General features: G+C 57.5%; 3 protein-coding genes across 8 annotated transcripts in view; 2 read left to right on the plus strand and 1 right to left on the minus strand.

Moving 5' to 3' along the window:
- Positions 1–496, minus strand: part of NUDT1 (nudix hydrolase 1) — a 4,026-nt gene extending 3,530 nt beyond the window's left edge. Inside the window, exon 1 of one of the 2 annotated variants that reach the window (XM_079772930.1) lies at positions 453–496. The gene's annotated coding sequence lies outside the window, so the exon portion shown is untranslated. The remainder of the gene's footprint in view (positions 1–452) is intronic. The other variant, XM_079772931.1, reaches the window with a different exon arrangement.
- MRM2 (mitochondrial rRNA methyltransferase 2) overlaps positions 1–6,074 on the plus strand; it is a 37,153-nt gene extending 31,079 nt beyond the window's left edge. The window contains exons 1-3 of one of the 3 annotated variants that reach the window (XM_079772924.1): positions 527–567; positions 3,010–3,299; positions 5,618–6,074. In XM_079772924.1, coding sequence (XP_079629050.1) covers positions 560–567; positions 3,010–3,299; positions 5,618–6,060 — 741 coding nt within the window. In that variant the 5' untranslated portion in view covers positions 527–559 and the 3' untranslated portion in view covers positions 6,061–6,074. Of the gene's footprint in view, positions 1–526; positions 3,300–5,617 lie in introns of those variants that run through there. The other 2 variants (XM_079772923.1, XM_079772922.1) reach the window with 2 other exon arrangements.
- A 944-nt stretch (positions 6,075–7,018) lies between these two features.
- MAD1L1 (mitotic arrest deficient 1 like 1) overlaps positions 7,019–22,770 on the plus strand; it is a 160,217-nt gene continuing 144,465 nt past the window's right edge. Inside the window, exons 1-6 of one of the 3 annotated variants that reach the window (XM_079772904.1) lie at positions 7,019–7,127; positions 10,319–10,480; positions 13,997–14,137; positions 16,343–16,522; positions 20,447–20,571; positions 21,749–21,830. In XM_079772904.1, coding sequence (XP_079629030.1) covers positions 7,074–7,127; positions 10,319–10,480; positions 13,997–14,137; positions 16,343–16,522; positions 20,447–20,571; positions 21,749–21,830 — 744 coding nt within the window. In that variant the 5' untranslated portion in view covers positions 7,019–7,073. Of the gene's footprint in view, positions 7,128–7,781; positions 7,871–10,318; positions 10,481–13,996; positions 14,138–16,342; positions 16,523–20,446; positions 20,572–21,748; positions 21,831–22,770 lie in introns of those variants that run through there. The other 2 variants (XM_079772905.1, XR_013813608.1) reach the window with 2 other exon arrangements.

The following is a 22,770-nucleotide window of genomic DNA, read 5'->3' on the forward strand; positions in this document are numbered from 1 at the left end:
CCTCCCAGCTCTGCAGGGCCTGTCAATGAGGCCTGGCCCTGAGCGGCGAGGGACACACCTTCCCTTCCTCGCCCACAGCCCACGCCCCGCCCACAGCCCAGGCCCGGAGTGGGCACAGGCTCCTCCGCACAAGGAGGGCACATCCCACCGGTGTGGCTCGGTGGTTGAGCATCGACCTATGAACCTGGAGGTCACAGTTCAATTCCCGGTCAGGGCACAGGCCCGGGTTGCGGGCTCCATGCCCAGCGGGGGGCGTGCAGGAGGCAGCCGATCCATGGTTCTCACCCAACACTGATGTTTCTCCCTCTCCCTTCCTTCCTCTCTGATAAAAATACATTAAAAAAAGCGGAGGGCAGTCCTGCCCCAAGATAAGCATCCGTTTGCCCCAAGGCTGTCCGGCCCCCTCTCCCGGGTGCACAGCCCGCTCACCGGCTCCCTGCTCCCCAGCTCACCTGCCAGGGGCTCCCCGCGCTTTCAGGGCCCGCGCGCGGCTTCCGGGGGCGAGGCCTCCGGCGGAAGCGGAGCCGGCACTTCCGGCGGCGGGAGCGGGTCGGCGCCCATGGCGGGGTGAGCGGCGGCGGGCGCGCGGGGCGGCATTTGTGGGCGCCTGCGGCATGCGCGGCGGAGGCGGGAGTGGCCGGGGCCGCACGGTGTCCTCGTCCGGACGGACCCCGACTGCGCCCCGTCCTGCCCGGACTCGGCCCGCCCGGCGCTGGGGGCTGCGGACTCGGCGGGCGGGCAGAGAGCGGTCCGGGTTTGAGGAGGAGGAGGGGGGGCCGGCGAGGGGGCCCCGCAGGCGGAGGGGCCCTGGTGAAGGGCACCCGGGCCTCCAGGCTGTGGCACAGGCTTCCGAGAAAGCTGTAATGTACCCCCATCTTACAAAGGACGCCTCAGAAAAGCCGGATTATGGAGTCATTGGTTAAAGGCCGGCGGCATACGAGGGGCTAAAGCTCCAAACCTCGGAGTCCCGAACAGCTCGCCACGCCTGGCTCTTATCGGCAGAATGTCACAAAAGTATCGGTTACATCTTTGGGTCTGGAATGAGGAATCTGTTTCGCGAAAAAGCATTTTTTTACAGAAGCAGAATTTGAGCAACTTAGTTATCTACGAATCACTGAGTCAACAGAAACACATTGTCTGGGACCGACCACCTGGACAATTTAGAATAATTGTGCGGTCCAGATTCTGGGACCACTGAGTCCACAGGAATGCACTCTCCACAGCTACTGAGGCAATTTAGGATAATTGAACTGTCTGGGTCCCGGGAATGTGCTTCGGTGACCAGTGAGATCACAATCAATGGGACATTCAAACCATCATCAATGGAGTATTGGGATAGCATACATAAGTCCAGAAAATCAAAATAACTTTTAAATGAGTACAGAACCCAAAACAGCAAGGTTAAAATATTAAACAGCAATTTTTACCCAAGTGTGGTTGCTACCATACTTCAGAAGGAAAGGCTGCTGTGGGGTTGGAGGAGGTCAGAGGTCAGCTGCCCAAATCCGGGGGATGTGTTTGTGTAACTGCAGTCTCCGCCCCTCCTCCTGGGATTGGTTCTGGCACCAGGACCGCTCTGCCCCCTTCTCCTGAGGCTGAGGCACTTGAAGGCCTGCGTTACTGTCTTCAGATTGTGTCCACGTGCGTTGGTGTTGAACAGGCTTCGGCCTGGAGCCTGGGGATAATGATAGCTTTTTTTTCACCATCAGAAAAATATAATAAAAGTATAGAATCTGTAGAGTTAAATGAGTCTTGGCAGTTGCTAAACTGTTAAAACCTAACTTTTCCTAAGAGACTGGGAGCTTGCCCTTAAACTATTCCACCAGTTGATTCAGCTTTGTTAAGAAATGTGGCTGGTCAGGTATTGCTCAGTGGTTGAGCTTTGACCTATGAACCAGGAGGTCACCTTTCCATTCCGGTCAAGGGCACATGCCCGGGTGTGGGCCAGTAGGGGGCGCACAGGAGGCAGCTGATGGATGATTCTCATCATCGATGTTTCTATCCCTCTCTCCCTCTCTGAAGTCAGTAAAAATACATATATATATATAAAAAAAGGAATGTGAAGGTCAGGATCTCTAGCCACTGAACTTGCTTACGGGGAACCCCGTAGCCAGGCAAGGACGCTTCCTCACCGCGCTCTCTCCCGTCTCTCGCCATCTGGCGAACAGCTGTCCCAGGTGGGAAAGAATGTTCCTTTCGCTGACTTTATCATTGCTACCAACCGGGACTGGGAAGATCTTGGTGGATACAAGGAAGGTGGCTGTCACTGATGTCTGAGTTTTCCTTACGTAGAAAACGTCAGGAGAGGAAACACTTATTGATTGATTTGAGAAAGGGGGGGAGAGAGAGAGAGAGAGACAGAGAGGGAGGCATTGATTCCACCGGTTTATGCATTCATTGGTTGATTCTTGTATGTGCCACGACGGGATCGAACCCGCAACTTGGGCACATTGGGACGACGTCCTAACCCACGTTGCTCCCCAGCCAGGGCGAAGAACGCTTCTTGACCACCGCTGGCCGTGTCCGTGTGCTCAGGCCGCCGTAGCAAGGCCCACAGAGCAGGTGGCTTTAACAACGAAATTCATTCTTAGGTGCTGGCCGAGGAGCAGCCCGAAATCAACGTGCCAGAGGCTGGTTTCTCCTGAGCCTGTCTCCGCGTAGGCAGCGGTCTCCTTCCCGCGTCCGCACGTGGCTGCCCCTCTGTGCCTGCTAATTCTCATAAGGACACCAGTCCTATGGGATTCGGGCCCACCCATCTGACCTCATTTTAGCTTAATTCCCTCTTTAAAGACCAGTCCATTTTGAGGTGCTCGGGGTGGGGCCTGCAATATAAATTGTGGGGGTCACAGGTCAGTACATAAACCTGCTTTCTGACGGTGGCTGTCAGATTGCCTCCCCTCTTGGGCCCCCGTGCTGCTCTCTAACACTGCACGGCTCGCACCGGGCCCCCACCAGGCTCGGGACTAGTGGATGCGGGATGCCAATCCGGCTGCCCCTTTCCCTCGCCAGGTGCTGCAGGCTGGCGTGTGCGTCCCTGCCGCGCCACGGGTTCCACACGGCGGCCAGCCACTGCAAGGCTCGCACCGGCGCCGAGCACCTGTGGCTGACGCGCCACCTGAAGGACCCATTCGTGAAGGCGGCGAGGGTGGAGAGTTACCGGTGCCGCAGCGCCTTCAAGCTTCTGGAGATGGACACGAGGCACCGGATCCTGCGGCCCGGCCTCCGGGTGTTAGACTGCGGGGCGGCCCCCGGGGCGTGGAGCCAGGTGGCGGTGCAGAGAGTCAACGCTGCAGGCACAGGTGGGTCTCGTCTCCGCAGGACACAGAGCGGTTGAGCCGCTTTCTGAAGTTGGTGGTTTGGTAATAATAATGATAAAGATAGGACACTGACATTTTTAGAACGAAAGGTACAGTGACGATTAAAATCACCTCAGATCGCCCTAACCGGTTTGGCTCAGTGGATAGAGTGTCGGTCTGCGGACTCAAGGGTCCCAGGTTCGATTCCGGTCAAGGGCATGTACCTTGGTTGCGGCCACATCCCCAGTAGGGGGTGTGCAAGAGGCAGCTGATTGACGTTTCTCTCTCATCAATGTTTCTAGCTCTCTATCCGTCTCCCTTCCTCCCTGTAAAAAATCAATAAAATATATTTAAAATAAAATAAAATCCCCACAGATCACACCGCACTTGTGTGTGGGTGTGTGTCCCTTCAGGTTTTTTGCACACTAACGCTGTTCCCACGTTCTTTTCGGAACGCACTTCCACCACGGCCCTCTCGCTGCCGAGGAGCCGGAACGGAGCCTTTTTGCGCTGAACGGCAGCGCTGTCTGACCGCACCCGGGCTCTGGGTCCTGCCCGCCGAAGCCCTTGGTCTCCCCGAGGTCCGCTGGGGCTGCTCCGCTCACACAGCTGGGGCTCCGGATCCAACTCGGGCTCAACCCGAGGGGCGCAGCTTTTATCTTCCATGTTTTCGGGTTTTGTCAAAGGTTTTTTGTTTGTTTTTTTTTTTAAATCCTCACCCAAGGTTATGCTTATTGATTTTAGAGAGAAGGGATTGGGGGGCGCAGGGGGAGAGAGACATCGATATGAGAGAGAACATCGATTGGCTGCCTTCTGCACATAACCCCAACCAGGGTTCGAACCCACAACATAGGTACGTACCCTGACTGGGAATCGAACCTGCAACCTTTCCATGTATGGGATGGCGCTCCAACCAACCGAGCCATACCAGCCTGGGCTGTCAAAGGTGTGTGTTATTTTTTAAATATGAAAAAGGTTCCCCTGATTAATAAACAGGTAAACCAACACCCATACAACTTAGAGAGCGACGTCATCCTTTTGAACGGGTACTGGGGACCGTCCCCGCATCCAGGGCATCGGGTCTTTGCGCTGCAGTGAGCCTTCTTGCCACCTGTATTCCAGCTGTGGCGTCTGAGGGTCCTGCGTGCGCTGGTGTTATATGACATTTGTGACAGTTCACAAGCATCTCTCCCAGGCACCTTAGAGTGGGGACATTTGTGCCCATTTTCTGCACGAGAAAACTGAGGTAGAGGAGTGGAGTGACCCGCAGAAGGTATAGCATTGGGCCTGTCTGGTTCATTCAGCAGCCCCGCCACATGGCTGGCTGGGGCGCCGTAGGGCTTGAGAATTGGCATAAAAACATTGTTTTTAGTGCCAATGCTTGTTGACCTAGTGACTGAACGTGGGTCAGAAACTTCCCTGGCACCACTGCAGTGGTTCCTGACCCCGACGGGCTGTGGAGGAGCAGGGGGCCACGTGAACTTGGGGAGAAGTGGAAGCAGTGTGGGGGGAAAGCGGCTTGCTTGCTCCTTCTCCCAGAAGTTGCCCAGCTGCACCCCAAGCGATTTGCCTCGAGTGGACATCCTGAGGTTGTGACGAAGGGGATGCTCCAGGAGAGAGCACAGTGCAGGACCAGCCGCCTCAGGAAATCGGATATGGGCAGGGTACCAATTTTGGACCTTATTGTACATCTGCCCTTTCCCCCATAGCTCAGCTTTTTTTTTAATGGAAAGAATTTGGATGAAGCTATAGACAGACTTGTTGGTTTAACCCAGTGGTCGGCAAACTCATTAGTCAACAGAGCCAAATATCAACAGTTCAACGATTGAAATTTCTTTTGAGAGCCAAAAGCCGACTTCTGGGCCACGAAGTTTCAATCGCACTGTACGTGCGCGCCTGCACATGGTATTTTGTGGAAGAGCCACACTCAAGGGGCCAAAGAGCCGCATGTGGCTCGCGAGCCGCAGTTTGCCGACCACTGGCCCAGAGGCACTTTATATGCTAGTGTAACAGTTTCTGTTTTAGCTCATCAGGTGAGCAGTCTCAGGGATGAAATGAAATGAAATGAAATCAGAGCTGGAGACAAGTCTGGGGTATGGCCCCAGGTCTGCCTTTGACTCTGGGACAGCACTGAGCCTCTGGGCCTCAGCTTTCTCCGATGTAGCGTGAAGCACCACCACGCCCCCACGTGTGTCCTTGCAGGATGTAGAGAGGGGAGAAGGCCCGTGTCCGCCTGCCTGCACTTTAGCTCTTCCTTGGTCCTATTTCATGACTTTGTGGGGAGAATCAGGGTGTAATAACTAATTCAGTTTCTTCCTTAGATCCCAGCAGTCCTGTGGGCTTTGTGCTCGGGGTCGATCTCCTTCACATCGCACCGTTGGGAGGAGCGACCTTCTTGTGCCCCGCGGATGTGACCGACCCGAGGACCTGGCAGAGAATCCGAGAACTGCTTCCAGGCGGGAGAGCAGATGTGATTCTGAGTGACATGGCCCCCAACGCTACCGGGATCCGGGGCCTGGACCACGACCGGCTCATTGGCCTGTGCCTGTTGCTTCTGGACGTGGCTCCCGACGTGCTGTGTCCCGGGGGGACGTTTCTCTGTAAGACCTGGGCTGGAAGTCAAAGCCACCGGTTACAGAAGCGACTGACAGAGGAATTCCAGGGCACGAGGACCCTGAAGCCGGAAGCCAGCAGGAAGGAGTCCTCGGAGGTGTACCTCCTGGCCACACAGTACCGCCGCGCGGAGGGGCCTGGGCGGGCCTGAGCGTTCTCCTCCGTTCCCGGCCCTGGTCGCTGCACATGTCGCTGCACTCCGCGTGCGGCTGGGAGGCCCGGGCTTGACCTGGGAGGCAGCAGGCAGGACAGTGGGGACCTCTTTTTACACGGAAAAGAGGACAGAACTGTATTCAGTGGCCATGATAACAAACGGTCTATCGCGTGATTTGTGAAGAGGAAGTTACTGGGAGAGAGGGTCAAGATGAAAGAAAGGACGAGCAGATGGGCTGGGGAGGGAAGGACAGACACTGAGGCAGCGCGCACTCGCCTTACAGGCTAGGTAGCTACCGAGAAACAGGCTCCGCCTTTGCTCCGGGGACAGCACAGGTTTCCAGTTGAGATTTTGGCTCTACAGCATAATGTAGAAAAATCTGAAATTTCAGTCTGGGGATTAATTTCCATGTCTGGTGAATGATCTGCAGATACATCCACTCTTCAAGCAGCGAGAATTCCCGGAGCAATTAGGGGAGACATTTGGTATGAATTTATGCGTGGCGTGGGTGTGCTTTGGGCTTTGCTGGAAATACATTGCTGTAATACTCCGGGCTCCCTAGACGGTAAAGGTAATTGCCAAAGCAAACAACAGTGTGTGTTATTTCCCTTTCTCTTCCAGGGAATTGATGCCGCTTTATGAACACGATAGGTTGTATTACCTGAAGGGATTTCCATGTTTTTAAGTTTGCCTTTTTTTATTTTTTTCTCTGCCCCGCCCCCATCCAAGTTTGCCTTTTTTAAAAAAATATATATATATATTTTTATTGATTTCAGAGAGGAAGGAGAGGGAGAGAGAAACATCAGTGATGAGGGAGAATCATTGATCGGCTGCCTCCTGCACGCCCCACACCGGGGATTGAGCCCGCAGCTGGGCATGTGCCCTTGACTAGAATCGAAAGGAGCCACACCAGCCAGGGCTTAAGTTTGCTTTTGAAAACCGGTTACTGGTTTCTTCAAAGCCATTTCCTGGAGGTGCTCGCCCCCCAGAAGTTTGCTGACTGCGGAGTGATGACTGGATCCCAGGGGTCTCCCTGGGGCCCTCGGCTGCCCCAGCTGCCAGAGGTGAGCTGCAGGCTGGGCTGGGATTAGGTTTTCATTTCATTTCCAGTGGTGGTGGCTGGTTAAGTCCGGGAACCCTCCGTGCCACTTCCATCACGTGCTCCCCCTCCGGTCCCGTCCATTTTGGGTTCACGTGTTTCATCTGGAAGAAGGGAACGCTGTCCACACCGGGCCTCAGCCTGCGGTGGGCAGCGCTGGGAGGAGGGGCCGTGCTCCCGGGCTGACCCCGGTTGCTGTCACTCGCGACGGGGGCGGGGGCAGGGCTGCGACCTGGAGGACGGAGCCCCAGGCGGAGCCCCTCGGACGCTCACAGGGCGCCGGAGGGCGGTACGGCGGCCTAGCACCCTCCTTTACCAGCGGGCCCCGAGCGGAGGGAGGGCCGCGGGAATTCAGGGAGGTACCTGGGCAGCCAGGTGCCGGGAGCGGCGGGGCGCGCACAGGTCTGGCCCTGCGGGGCGGGGCGGGGCGATTCCACACAACACGGTGCGAGGCAGCCGCCCGGTCGAAGCCCGTCTTGCGTGGGGCGGGGGCGCCCTGACGGTCCCGCGGCCCCTCGCAGCGGCCCCCGCGGGGGAGCGGATGCGGAGCTCTCGCAGAGCCCCGGACCCGCCGCCGCGCAGCCCGGCAGCTTTCGGCCAGCCCCGCCGGATCTCGCGAGAGCGCAGCCGCAGATCTCGCGAGAGCGCAGGCGCAGAGGAGGGAGATCTGAGCGGCGGCGGCGACTGCGAGCCGACCGGGCTAGTGAGGTGGGTGCGGGGCCGGGCCGGGGGCCGGGGGCGGGGGTTGTGCAGGGGGCGGCCCGGGGTCGGGGTCCGCGTCCGGGCAGGGCTGCCCGCTGAGGCCGAGGCTGGGCGCCGCCCCCTCCGTCCTTCTCAGGCCCGCGGCTCTGACCCGGCGACCCTCGGCGCTCGCTCCCGGCTCTGTCCTTCCGTCCCTGCTCCCCTTCCCGCTCCCCCTCCTCAGTGCCCGCACCCCCTCCTCAGTCCCCGCACCCCCTCTTCTGTCCCCGCACCCCCTCCTCAGTGCCCGCACCCCCTCCTCAGTCCCCGCACCCCCTCTTCTGTCCCCGCACCCCCTCCTCTGTCCCCGCACCCCCTCCTCAGTCCCCGCACCCCCTCCTCTGTCCCCGCACCCCCTCCTCAGTCCCCGCACCGCCTCCTCAGTGCCCGCACCCCCTCCTCAGTCCCCGCACCGCCTCCTCAGTGCCCGCACCCCCTCCTCAGTCCCCGCACCGCCTCCTCAGTCCCCGCACCGCCTCCTCAGTGCCCGCACCCCCTCCTCAGTCCCCGCACCGCCTCCTCAGTCCCCGCACCGCCTCCTCAGTGCCCGCACCCCCTCCTCAGTCCCCGCACCGCCTCCTCAGTCCCCGCACCGCCTCCTCAGTGCCCGCACCCCCTCCTCAGTCCCCGCACCCCCTCCTCAGTGCCCGCACCCCCTCCTCAGTCCCCGCACCGCCTCCTCAGTCCCCGCACCGCCTCCTCAGTCCCCGCACCGCCTCCTCTGTCCCCGCACCCCCTCCTCTGTCCCCCTCCTCAGTCCCCGCACCCCCTCTTCTGTCCCCGCTCCCCCTCCTCAGTCCCCGCACCGCCTCCTCAGTCCCCGCACCGCCTCCTCAGTCCCCGCACCCCTCCTCAGTCCCCGCACCCCCTCCTCAGTCCCCGCACCCCCTCCTCAGTCCCCGCACCCCCTCCTCAGTCCCCGCACCCCCTCCTCAGTCCCCGCACCCCCTCCTCTGTCCCCGCACCGCCTCCTCAGTCCCCGCACCCCCTCCTCTGTCCCCGCTCCCCCTCCTCAGTCCCCGCACCCCCTCCTCTGTCCCCGCACCCCCTCCTCTGTCCCCGCACCCCCTCCTCAGTCCCCGCTCCCCCTCCTCAGTCCCCGCTCCCCCTCCACAGTGCCCGCACCCCCTCCTCTGTCCCCGCACCCCCTCCTCAGTCCCCGCACCCCCTCCTCAGTCCCCGCTCCCCCTCCTCAGTCCCCGCACCCCCTCCTCTGTCCCCGCACCCCCTCCTCAGTCCCCGCACCCCCTCCTCAGTCCCCGCTCCCCCTCCTCAGTCCCCGCACCCCCTCCTCAGTCCCCGCACCCCCTCCTCAGTCCCCGCACCCCCTCCTCAGTCCCCGCACCGCCTCCTCAGTCCCCGCACCGCCTCCTCAGTCCCCGCTCCCCCTCCTCAGTCCCCTCTCCTCCATTCGGGTCCCCCTCTCCTCTACCTGCTTCCCCCTTCTTTGCCCCCAGCGCCCCCCTGTAGCCAGGGTCTCTGCCTGTCACTGCCTCTGGTCCCTGCTGTCCTTCTGAGCCGGGCAGTCAAGCCCCAGCTGCCCTCCGCGCCCCTGCAGGTCCCCCCGCACGTCTTCTGGGAGAAGCGGCTGGACATGGCCAGTGTCCTGGGGGCTGAGGCCCAGGCGGCCATGGGCCCTAGGGCTGAGGGCTGCGCTTCCTGGGGGGGGGCGGGGAGGAGAAGGAGGAGTGGGCACCTCTACGCACCCGTGGAGCGATGGCAACGGCGGCCACCTGCCGGGAGCCAGCATTTCATACCTGGTGTGAGTGCACTGGTCTAATTAGCATATTATGCTCTTATTATTATAGACTAGATGTCCGGTGCATGAAATTTGTGCATGGGTAGGGTTCTTAGGCCTGGCAGGCGATCAGGGCCAATTGGGGACCCTCCTTCCCCTGGCTGCCAGCTGCTGGCTGCCGGCTGGGGTCTTCCTTCGTTCCGCGCCGCCCCCTGGTGGTCAGTGCACTTCATAGCAAGCGGTTGAACTCTTGGTTGGTTGAACTCCCAAGGGGATGATTTGCATATTAGCGTTGTATCATATAGGATTGTTAACAAGTCAGCATTACTGTGTGTTCTGGTTGTGATTCCCAGAAACTGGGCTCTCTGTGAGTGTGACTGTGGGAGGTGCCACCTGCCTGCTGCACCCCCCCACCCCCCAGCTGTCTGTCTGTCCCGCTGCTGTACAGTCGTCTCTGACGTTCAGCGGCTTGGGGGCATGTCGGCTTTCTGTGCCTCTTACTTTTCTGGCAAATCAGCAGTTCGGCTCCCAGGTAACCCTGGGTAACGGGCTGTGGGCCCTGGACTACCTGAAGGGCTCAGAGAGCAAGCGGCGGGGCGGGGCACCAGGGGCTAGGGCAGCCGTGGGACTGAAGTTACTGGGGAAGGCTCCCGTGACCCCTCCCTTTCTTCCTCCAGAGAGGCGTGGCCATGGAGGACCTGGGGGAAAACACCACGGTCCTGTCCTCCCTGCGGTCCTTGAACAACTTCATCTCTCAGCGAGTGGACGGAGGAGCGGGCCTGGACGCTGCGGCCTCGGCCCCAGGGTTCCTGCAGATGCAGTACCAGCAGAGCATGCAGGTGAGTGTCGTGGGGAACGGCGTCCCTGGCTGAAGACACCTGTCCGGAGGTGTCTTCCATGTCGTTCAGGTGAGTGCCCTGCGTCGGGACTGGGGTCTCTTAAGTAAAACACTGCCCTTAGATAGGCTGGGTCAGTTCCTCAGACATCGGGCCCTCGCATACCGTTGTTCCTGTGGGTGAGACGCCATAGGAACGTAACTCTTGTTTGTGCCAGTTAGCCTGTGGTGAAATCGGTTTCCTTACACGTCGTTTTGCTGCAAGTCGTAGGACCTGTGGCCACTGCTGATGTTAAGTGGGCACTTACTGTCCCTGCGGCAGGTCAGTGTCTCCTCAGCTAGAGGCCAGCTGGCCGTCTCCCGGGTCTCTAACGTGGGCGTTCAGAGTTTGGGGGAGAAAGCGGGAGGGAAGCAGGGTCTGGCCCTGACCCGTCCTGGTTGACAGCCTGGTCTGTCAGTGTGTGCTCACGGTAATGAGCTCACAGGCCTCGTGGTGGGGATTGGAGCGCTGGCTGTTCATTTAACGGAGGAAAACCCACCCTGCCTGGGCGAGTGGCCACCCAGTGCCAGCAGCAGCTGGCTCCCTCGAAGGTGGACGCCGGGAAGGGAGGCGGTGCGGTGACACAGGTCCTTGGCTGGCCTGGCGGGACAGCCGCGGAGTGAGTGAAGGCTTGGGAATGGGATGGCCTCAGACTGCGGGAGGCCGTTTGCAGATCTTGGCTCCCGTCTGCCAAGGGGCGATTTTGACAGTTTTACTCTGATTGTAGTGTTGTTTTGCTTTGTTCCAAGTTCTCGGCATTGCTCCCTGTAGACGCAGTTGTAAAGGGGTCAGGTCTCCTGAAGGGCGCCAGCGTCTAAGGAATTGTGGGGTCAGTCCCAGTTGGGGCAGAATCACTGGGTCCACGCAGGCTTGCCCAGGCCCGCCGCTCTGCTCCAGCTGCTGCGTCCCTCCTCTCCTGTTGGCCCTCGCGTTGCTGAGGCCGTTCAGCGAGAGTATCCTGTGTCAGACGTGGGTGCTGCTGGGGCCATTGGGTGATAGTGTCCTGAGCCGCCTGTGGGCTCCTGTTGCTCTGGGAGCCCCATGAGGCTCAGATGCATTCATTTGCTGAGTAATTGAATTACTTTATATTTGTTAGTAGTGGACTAAGTTGCTCACTCCCATTTTTTGGCAAGGACTCTTATTTATTTTGAAATTAGTTTTCTTGTGTTAAAACACTTTTTATTGAAATAATAGTGGTAATAGGTTACACTGTGATCCTTGCCCACTGGTTGAAAAAAGGAACAATTTTATTGATGCACATGACTGGGGATGTTTGGCCTGTCAGGACTGTAAACCTAGAATCTTGGAGGCCCCCAGCTCTCACTCACTCAGCACTGGGAGGGTCAGTGAGTGAGTGACAGCCAGAGTGAGCTGGTTAGAGATGCGCAGTACCTGCCGTGGTACCTGGCCCGTCACAGGCTTTCCCCCAGTGCTCTCTCTCCCCCAGCCTGCCTCCCCAGCTGTAGGTCTATTTCTTGCCATCAGGCCCCTCCCTCTTTTGAATAAGTTTCCTGTTTCCAGTTGGAAGTGTTCACAGTTTGCTCTGCTACACGTCAGTGTTTGTGTAAATATGAAAATGTTTCAGCTGGCCAGGGTGGCTCAGTGGTTGAGCATTGACCTAGAACTGGGAGGCTACCGTTCATTCCCGGTCAGGGCACTTGCCTGGGTTGCTGGTTCCATCTCCAGTGGGGGGCGTGCAGGAGGCAGCTGATCAATGACTGTCATCATCGATGTTTCTGTTTCCCTCTCCCTTCCTCAAAAAAAAAAAAAAAAAAAAAAAGCATGTTTCAGTTACTTTCCTTCAAATGCAGTCCACATTCAAGGAAGAGGAGGCCTGGAGCCCGTGTCTCTGGGACTCCTGGTCCCTGTGGGTGGTGCCCCCTGGAGATGTGTGCTGCATCTTTGGAGAAGCTGGGCCACCTGCAGACACAGACTGAGGCTGGGAAGGCCAGCGTGTTTGATGGAGGGTGGAGTTAGGAACCTCCATATGCCAGCAGGTGGGCGGTGCAGTGAGAGAAACAGAGGGTGAAGGAGGTGTGGACTTGGGCCCCCACCAGTGCGGGGTGGGGGGGTGTGAGGGGGCGGAAATTCCCTTTCTCTGGCCACATTTCTCACCCTTGGCACTCTGACACTTTGGGCTGGATAGTTTTTGTTTTGCTGGACTTTCCTGTTGCTAAACATCTCTGGCCTCTGCCCACTAGGTGCCCGTAGCACACACATTACCACCTTCTCTGTGGCAGTCAGCAATGTCTCTGGACAGTGTCAAATGTCCCTGCTTGAAATAAGAACCACTTGCTCTAGCCCAGTGCTTCTCAAATTCTATCGTGCATGTGAGTCCCTGAGAGTGCGTGTCAGAGGACGATTCTGATTGGGTGTTTCTGGGGTGCACCCAAGACTCGGCATGGCTGTTGAGTGTCCAGGAGGTGCTGTGTGCTGGATGGCAGGCCATTCTGGAGTGGTCAGGTGCAGCCCACCTGGAGAAGAGGCCCTTAGAGTCGGTGATTCTTTGAAACCATTTGGTGTGTCTTCTGAGTCCCTTCAAGGCTTGAACTCACCTCTGTGGACCTGCCATCAGTGGGAGCAGACTTCTAAGGTGGTCCTTGGTGGACCCATTTGATCCAACACTAACTAGGATTGTGGCGACGAGATTTGTAAATGTGATTAAGATCTCAGGTCAGTGAACCCAGGTGAGCCTGAACAGTGTGGTTGAGAGATGAGACCAGAGCTCAGAGGTGCGGAGCAGGAGAGCGACCCCCCCGTGGGAGACTCTCCCTGGGTGGCTGTGGAGCTGGAGGGGCCGTGTGGCAGGAACTGCGGGTGGCCTTCCAGAGCCACAGCAGCCCATGGTGACAGTCCCACAGCCACGTGCGTGTGGAAGCGGGTCCCGAGTCCAGATGAACACACAGCCCTACTGACTGCGTGGTCAGCTGTGTCCTGGCCTTCTGACCTGCAGGACTGATACTCGTTACTGGTGTTTATACTGCTAGTTTGGTAACTTGTTCCACGGCAACAGGAGGCCCTTTTCTTAATATACTCTCTTTTTAAAAAAATTTAAAAAAATACATTTTTATTGATTTCAGAGAGGAAGGGAGAAGAGAGATAAATGGAAACATCATTATGAGAGAGAATCATTGATTGGCTGCCTCCTGGGTCGAGCCTGCAACCCGGGCATATGCCCTGACCGGGAATCGAACTGTGACCTAATCCATAGGTTGATTCTCACTTAATGAGCCACACCAGCCAGGCTGCCCACTTTTTTGAAACGAACCCACAACTGTCATCTTAAACATACCCCCCTCTTCATCTCTCTCATTTTCTTTGCCCGTCACCCAACTTGGGATCCAGTGTCTTCCTTCTTCCCTGGGGCTGGGTGTGGGTTGTGTTGGGAGTAGGTGCTCCAGGAGTGTGTTGAATGAGCCACTGGCCTGTTGGACGCAGCGGCTACTGAGGATTCTCTTTCCTTTGGCATGACCTGGCCAGCTGGAAGAGCGAGCGGAGCAGATCCGGTCGAAGTCTCACATCATCCAGGTGGAGCGGGAGAAGATGCAGATGCAGCTGAGTCACAAGAGAGCTCGTGTGGAGCTGGAGCGAGCGGCCAGCACCAGCGCCCGGAGCTATGAGGTGAGTGCAGGTGGCCAGCTCCTGAGACCATGGGAAACTAGAGGCACACGGCCAGGAGCCAGGTGCTCTGCCTCTGGGCGGGCAGGCCTGCCCTCCAGGCCCTGGTATCAGCTGTGCTCCCCTCCTCGCGGAGGCTGCGCAGATGCCGGTGCTGCGGGTGTCCTCCCCGCGGGCCTCCTGGCTCCCCTCCCTCTGGAAGGACTGGGATGAAGATCTGGCAGAAAGACCAGGTGGTGTGGGGTCACCACACTGGTTTAGAAAGTCACCAGGTTGCATAGGGGTCTTGGGCTCAGGCTGGGTCTTGCTTAAATGGTTATAGGGCCTCAGAGCAGAGAGCCCCAATCTCGGGGCTGTTGCATGTTGCTCTGGCTCACCCATGGCAGGCTGGGAAAGCATAGCTCCCTTACCCAGGGGCTCCAGGTCCTCCCCCAGTGCTTCCTTGGCTTGGATAACGGGTTTTTCAGGAAGCGCTGTGAGGAGTGGAAATGCCGCTAAGCTTCAGGCAGCGCATCCTGGCTCTGTGCTTTCCTGAGGGTGATGTCTGGTCTGCTCTTGCATACATGGCACATCTGCGCGCCTTCCTTGTCCCTTTAAAAATGGCTGGGGTCTTTGAGGATGTGCTGTGACTGGACACGTTTGAACCCGGTGGACAGGTCCTGGCTGTGGTGCGCTGCGTGGGTTCAGTAGCCCAGAGATGTATGTGGCCTGTGGCTGGGGCACCTCGGCCTCGGCTTTGGCACTGGCCCAGGTGCTGCTCCGAGTGGTGTTTCTCTGTGGGTGGGACGGATGTGATGTTCTGGGTTGTCCTAGGAGGGACCATCTTGGGGAACCAGTGGGAAGCAGGAGGGAGAAGCTGTGGGAATCTTGCAAGTATTGGAGTGTCCTTACGGGTAGGGAGGTGGCACAGGGCCATGGACTGTGGGCGCTGCGGGCGTGGTGGCACTGCCTGGCTCTCAGTGGACTGGGATGTGGAGCTGCTGGCGTTTCTCTGGGCCCTGAGTCCCGTGAGGACAGGGCCTGTCCTGACTGCCCTGGACCCCCCGTGTCCAGAACTGGCTGTGGCACCTTAAAGGTGCTCAGGAACCATTTGAATAAGTGAGGGGTGGCTGCAGGGTCGCCAAACGTCTTGGGGAAATCCAAGGGCAGGGCTGACTGGGCTTCATCCTGGGGCCCACACTGAACACGGGCCCCCGAGAGGCCTTCCCTTCCGGCCGTAGACGGGCTGACGGTGACCCAGGGCCTCTGAGTCCGTGGCTTTTAAATTGCTCCTTTGAGTCTTGGGCATCTACAGTGGTTTTTCAGGACTGTCACTGGCAGTGAGTGGGGGGTGGGGGGTGGGGTTGGGCGGAACAGGTGGGTGGGAATCTCAGCCCTCCCGCCTGGAAATAGCTATTAGATGGTGAGATGCTGGTGTCTGAGGACCTGCCCACGTGCGCTCAGGCTGGCCGCCGAGTGGAGATGCCACACCTGCCTGTGGGGTGCAGCCAGAGCACCTCGCTGCTGCACGGGGCAGGTGCCTTTGATGCAGGGCCTCCTCGGAAGGCAGCCCTGGAGTACCTGGCGGTCTCTGGAGGAGCTTCTGCAGCTCAGCTGTCTGGCCAGAGGTCCGAGGCCGCGGTGTCTGCTCCATGTAACCAGGCTTCCTCCACTTTCTAGTCCCTTGGCTTCTTAGGCTGAAAGGAACCACCTCCGTGGCCGGGTCAGCCTTTACGACCCCAGGGATCATCAGAGGGAGGAGTGTTAGTTCCGCACACTCCTCACCAGCACAGGCCACGCTGCCCTGAGGGTGGAGTACAGGGTGGCTCTGCAGGTTTGCGGGAGACAAGGTGCCCTGGTGGTAGAGTAGGCCCTGGGTCAGCTGCTCCTGCCTGCAGGCCACCTGTCCCGCCCGGTCGCGCATGCCAGCTGCTGTAACGGTAGCCTGTGTGCAGTCAGTGAAAGCTGGGGCTGCCAGAGCCCGGGGGCTTCTTTCTCAGGTCCAGTCTGAGCGTGGGGTTTCACCCTCATCTCCTCCCTGCAGATGGGCTCCTGGACGATGACACTGGGTGACACACCTGAGAGCCCCCGGGGGTCCCTGGGCCAGAGCCCTGAACTCCGCTTTTTCCGGGCTCCTGCTGAGTGCTCTCTGGGCCGGGGGCCTGGCCTGAGGGAGGCCGGTGGGGCCGCCCTGCCCTGACCGTGCTGACCAGGTCCTCCCTCTGGCAGCGTGAGGTGGACCGCAACCAGGAGCTCCTGACCCGGATTCGGCAGCTCCAGGACCGCGAGGCGGAGGCGGAGGAGAAGATGAAGGAGCAGCTGGAGCACAACCGGCAGTGCAAGCAGAGCCTGGACGCCGCCAACAAGCGGCTGCGGGAGAAGGAGGATGGCCTGGCCGAGGCGGGCGAGGTGAGGGGGCGCGTTTGGTGCTTTAATTCTGCGCCTCTAGTTCTTTCCATTGTCATCACAGCAAAGCTGCCGGTTGTCCGTTCTGTGGTTTTCAGTGACTCCGTTGAGCACCTTTTAGTCTCTGCAATCACGATTATTAGTGGTTGGTGGGACTGTTTCTTGTCGGTTTCAGATGCTTTGGTTTTTTATACGCACACCCTGTACACGGACACGTGTGAGGCAGAGAGCTGCGTGCCTGCCGCTTTTTGCTGCCTTTGAATGTTTCATTGGAGTCATTCCTCGCAGGGGGTTGAGGGCCCCAGTCGCAGTGGTCCCTGCGCTCGTGCTGCCCCGTGCTGCCCCGTGCTACGGGTTCTCGTTCCGCTGGGTCTCACCTGGCATGGGGGTGTGGTTTTCTGGAAATTCTGTGTACCAGGTGTACCGGTTAATAATGCGGATTTTGTAATCAAAGAAAACACGATAATTTCAAGAGAAACATCAAAAGTGCTTTATTCAAAGTAATGTCCATCGCTAGCTACACATTTCCCCATCTTTCAGGTAATTGGTGGGTACCGTCCCAATAGAACTTTTCTTGTTTTTGAGGCAAACCATTCAGAGACCCAATTTTCCACTTCTTCGTACGTGTTGAAGTGCTGCTCAGAAAGTGCGTGTGCCATCGATCGGAACAAGTGGTAATCTGAAGGAGCAAGGTCTGGTGAATACGGCGGGTGGGTTCATACTTCCCAGGCAAGATCTTCTAACGTGTCTTTAACTGGTTTTGAAGTGTGTGATGGTGCGTTATCATGAAGCAAAATTACTTTGCCGTGTCTTCTGGCCCATTCTGGTCATTTCACAATCAAAGCGTTGTTCAAATTGATTACTTGTTGTCGGTAGCGATCAGTATTAACGGTTTCACCTGGTTTTAGAAGCGCATAATACACCACTCCTTCCTGATCCCACCAAACGCAGAGCATTGTCTTTTTTCCGAAGCGATTTGGCCTTGCAGTCGATCTTGATGGTTGACCTGGATCAACCCATGATTTTGTGCATTTGGGATTCTCAAAATAAATGCACTTTCATCACCAGTCATAATTCGATGCAAAAGAAACTTTCTTTCATGCCTTTGAAGCAACATTTTACTGATGACTTTTTGGTTTTTCCTTTGTCTTTCCTTCTGTTGATGTGGCACCCATTTTCCTTCCTTTGAAATCTTTCCCATTGCTTGTAAATGATCGGAAATTATTTGCTGAGCAACGTTTAATCTTTCTGCAAATTGTTTTTGAGTTTGACATGCATCTTCATCCAATAATGCTTGTAATTGTTGGTCTTCAAACTTTTTCGGTTGACCTGGACGTTCTTTGTCTTTCACATCGAAATCATCACTTTTAAAGCGTTTAAACCAGCATTCAGAATTATCTTGAGATGGAGCATGTTCACCATAAGCTTCCCGAAGTATACGATAACTTTCAGCAGCACTTTTCTTCAAAATAATGAATTAAAACTTCCCGCAAATGCTCTTTTTTTGGGCACGAAATTTGACATTTTTAAGTGTAAAAGTATCTATGATGTTAACACCTTCAGAAAATTTGACATATGAAGTTTTGAAGCTTGTCAATACAACAAAATAGCATACACATAAAATCGCATATACACTGAGTGGCCAGATTATTATGATCTCTGAACCCATAATAATCTTTTCTTCATAAATAATCTGGCCACTCAGTGTTTGTGTGTGTGTGTGTGTGTGTGTGTGTGTGTGTGTGTGTGTGTGTGTATTTAGAGGCCTGGTGCATGAATTTGTGCATGGGTGGGGTCTGGCCAGCCTGGCCAGGGGGAGGGGACATGGGTGGTTGGCTGGCCTGCCTGCTGGTCGAACTCCTGGTCGAGGGGACAATTTGCATATTAGCCTTTTATTATATAGGATATACACTGAGTGACCAGATTATTATGCATTCAGAGATCATAATAATCTGGCCACTCAGTGTATATCAACATATGTGTAACTCCATCTATTGAAAAAAATCCGCATTATTAACTGGTACACTGGTATGTTTTGTTTTGTTTTCCCCCAGAAGGTGTAGGTAGTTGCCTCTGGGTTTGCATTTCTTTGATTGTCAGCGTGTGTGTGTGTGTGTGTGTGTGTGTGTGTGTCAGCATGTGCTTGTGTGTGTGTGTCAGCACGTGTGTGTGTGTGTGTGTGTGTGTGTGTGTTGGCGTCTGAGAGCACCTTTGAAACCAGAGCGTCAATGAACTGTAGTGTCCTTTCATCTCCATCAAGTGAAGGCTGTCTCCATTTTAGAAACAGCCCAAGCGTTGATGCTGGTGGAAATTGGACTCCTCTGACCTTTCCGGTCCCTGCGCTGTGCTGCTCAGGATCACAGGCTGCGAGGAAGGAGAGGAAACACTGGCGGGGGTGGGGGGAAGGCAGGGAGGTGGCATGGAGCACGGGTGCTCTGTCTCCCGTGGCAAATTTGGAAGCCCGGGCTGTTCTTGCTCTGGCCACACTGGAGAACATGTTAAGGATGTTTGTACATCTGTCTTCTGACACGGATGTTGGCAGGAGAGGGGGAGGGGATCTGCTTCAAGAAGGGTCTCCTCCCCCCCTTGCTGTGCTTACCTGTCCTCCCCTCCCCCTCCTGCTGGGTTCTGGAGGCAGGTGTGGGGGTCTCCGGGGAGGCAGGTCCTGCACGCCCTTCAGTGAAGGGCAAGAGGGGGAGACCCTTACCACAGAAGGTGCGAAGTGGATGCCAAATGGGGCCCACCGTGGGAAAGGGCGTGGCCAGTTGGGACGCAGGACCACGCAGGTCGCTTCTCTTACTCTTCACCTCCTCTGAGGAGCCTTCCCAGTCGCTCGATGCAGAGTCACAACCCGCACCACCCACTGCCTTCTCTTGTCTCGGTGCCCTGGGTCCTGTGCTCGCTACTCTCCAGGCACCTCCTGATGGCCTGGCGCACCCACACCACCTGTCCAACCCTGGTATCCACACGGTGCTGGTGCCATGCCTGTTTATTGAGTGCAGGAAAGGATGTGCTCCTTGTTGAGCGTATTTTTAGTCCCTTCATTCTGTGTGGTTCCCAGATTGGTAGTCGCTGTTGTAATAGCAAACCATGCAGATCAGTGGAGCAGGGGACGCTGGCCTGTGTCGCCCCCGTCAGCCTCCCGGAAGGATGTGGGGTGGTGCTGCTGATCCTGTAAGTGGTCCCGGGTGACTGGTGAATGAGTGCGGTGGCCTCCTTGTCTGCAGGGTGCCCAGGGACTGCCAGGTGTCACCCTCTGTGCTGAGCTGTCAGTTCCTTTTCTTTCTTGCCCTGCTTGTAGGACCCCTTGGGTTGATGTCTGGCTCCCAGGGCTGCTGTAGCTGGCACTTCTGGCCTGGGAGCGCTCCAGTCACCATGGCATTCTGGCAGCTCCCCATTCTGTGTGATGTTTGTGGTGTCAATCTGAGGACATGTCCGGCGTCTTGGGGGCGCCTGGCTGTGGCTTCCAGTGGCATCTTCAGCACAGTGGGAGGTGGCTCACTGGGTTAGGGAAGGAGCTCCAGACTGGGGGAGGGGGCAAGGTGTGCAGGGAGGGCTGTGCAGAGCACACCAGGGACTGGGGAGGGTGCGAGGTGATGGGCTGTGGTGTGTGGGTGTTTCGTGGGAAGGGCTGCCATGGGGGTGTGAGGCTGGGGCCCATCTTGGCCGGCAGCAGTTCTTGCTCCTGAGGCTGTTGTCACGTGACCCAGCCTCTCCTGTGGGCTCCTGGGAGACTCACGGTTGGCTTGGCGGGTGCTCTGGGGCTTCTGGTCATTCCTCTGAAGGAGCAGATGGCTCTGTCCCTGCCCTCTGGAGTGGGATGGGAGGCCAGGCTCTGGGAGGGCCTTTGATCTCTTCTCTGCGGAGGCTCCCGTGCACCCGTGAGCCGGTGGCCTCAGGGGACGCTGTGTGCTCTGCCCGCTTCAGACCATCAGCGAGTTGAAGGGCAGGGTCTCGGAGCTGCAGTGGAGTGTGATGAACCAGGAGATGCAGCTGAAGGGCCTGGAGTCCGAGAAGCAGGAGCTGCAGGAGCAGCTGGAGCTGCAGCTCAGGTGAGTGCGTGTGGAGCCTGCGCACCTGCTGCTGTGGGCAGGGCTGAGCTGGGTATCCGACGTGAACTGTGTGGACGACACAGGCTTGTCCTGCACCCCCTGCGGGTGCCAACCAGCCTCCACGAGTGTTGTGTGTCCCAAAGCCCCGAGGCTCCACAGGTGCCCTTCAGGTGCTCCCTACCCCTGGGCTCTTGGGGACAGACCCTGAGGCCTCTGAGGCCAGGACCACATATAGTGTTAGAACAGAGTGTCGTTTTCAATGTCCTGAGAACGAGGAGGGAGTAGCCATGGAGGGAGCTTTGGAGAAGATGTTGCATTGGAGCTCGTTTTTTTAAAAAAATATTTTTATTGATTTCAGAGAGGAAGGGAGAGGGAGAGAGGTGGGTAGAAACATCAATGATGAGAGAGAATCATTGATGGGCTGCCTCCTGCACGCCCCCTACTGGGGATCAAACCCATAACCCGGGCATGTGCCCTGACCTGGAATCGAACCGTGACCTCCTGGTTCATAGGTCGATGCTCAACCACGGAGCCACACCAGCCAGGCTGGAGCTCAGTTTTAAAGGCCACGGTGGACATCTGCAGCCGGTGGGAGGCGGGTGGTAAAGAACATTCCCAGAAGACGGCTTTCTGAGCAAAGGCATGGAGAGGGAAAACTCACTCGCGGAGTTGAGATCAGAGGCCTGTAGACTCCTGAAGAATTTGGCCTTTGTCTTCACAGATGTTGCTGAGGGAGAGTTGTGGCCACTTGGTGGAGTCACGATCCGCCAGGAGTAGGTCCCCACTGTGGCTGTGCCAGGGCCAGCAGCCAAAGCTGCCGTGTGAGCAGATGTGGGGCTGGAGAACGGGGTGCTGCAGCCGGAGGGGATCTGGCTGGTGGTCTGGGCTCCCCACCGAGCCTGTCCTGAGGAGAGGGGTTAGCATCCAGACGCGGGCTGTCCCTGAGGGGAGTGTGGGCAGTGTATGTGTACATGTATGTGTGTGAATGTGTGTGAGTGCATGTGCATACAAGTATGTGTGCATGCATATGTGTCAGTGTGTGTATGTGTGTCTGCACTAGAGAGCTTTAGGGTAAGGGGATCGTTGAAGACCTGGGGCAGTATGGGTCCGTGACTCTCCTCTCTGTCCCTGTCTCCACATACCACATTCTGCATGGGATCCACTTTTCTCTTCACAGAAAATGGCAGGAAGCTAATGAGAAGATCCAGGAACTCCAGGCTGGCCAGGAAGCCAGGGCAGAGCAGGAGCAGAAAATCAAGGTGAGTTGCTCCGTTTCAGTCCCTGGACCGTGGTAGGTGTCCCAGGGGTGGTTTCAGCCCCTTTTCCGTCCGTAGGTGCTTCTGCGCTGGGCTGTGCTCATGGCAAATGGGGACAGTGGCTGCTGCGCCCGGTGCCATTTACCCTGACTGTCTTCCCGTGTGCCAGGCTTTGCTAGCTGGGAGGGATCCACAGGGAAGAGAGACACACTCCCTCCCAGGATGGAGACAGGAGGAAAGGGAACACAGGATAGTCAGGTGGTGTGAGTGGGAAGGGATCCGTCGCGGGGAGAGGTCGTCCGGCTCGTGGGTGGGGGTCTCAGTGCAGGCGCTGGCTCTGACGTTCGGCTGTGCTGCTTCACTGAGGGAGGGCCCTGCCAGGCCGACAGTGATGGCAGGCCCCCGGGTGGCTGCCGCCGCCTTGACAGTGACATCCACCCTCTGTGCCCCGCCGCCTGGTCTGCCTCCCGCTGCCTCCCTGCTCCTTCCTGTCTGCTTCCCTCCCCAGCTGTTCCGCCCCATCAGCTCCTCGCCTCCCTGCTCTTTCTTGCCTCTGGTCTTTCACAGGCTGTTCTCTGTGGCTACTGTGCTTACCTGTCTCTCCTCCCAGCCTTCTCCCCACCCTCACCACTTCATACATCCCCACTACCTCTTTTTTTTTTTTTTTAAATATATTTTTATTAGAGATCTGGTGCACGAAATTCGTGCACTTGGCGGTGGTGGGGGGCGTCCCTCAGTCTGGCCTGCGCCCTCTCGCAGTTCGGGAGCCCTGGGGGGATGTTTGACTGATGGCTTAGGCCCACTAAGCCATCAGTCGGACATCCTTAGCATTGCCACGGAGGCCAGAGAGGCTCCCACCACTGCCGCTGTGCTCGCCAGTCGTGAGCCCGGCTTCTGGCTGAGCGGTGCTCCCCCTGTGGGAGCACGCTGACCACCAGGGGGC

This window comes from Cnephaeus nilssonii, assembly GCF_951640355.1.
Source record: "Cnephaeus nilssonii genome assembly, chromosome: 5".
Lineage (NCBI taxonomy): Eukaryota > Metazoa > Chordata > Mammalia > Chiroptera > Vespertilionidae > Cnephaeus > Cnephaeus nilssonii.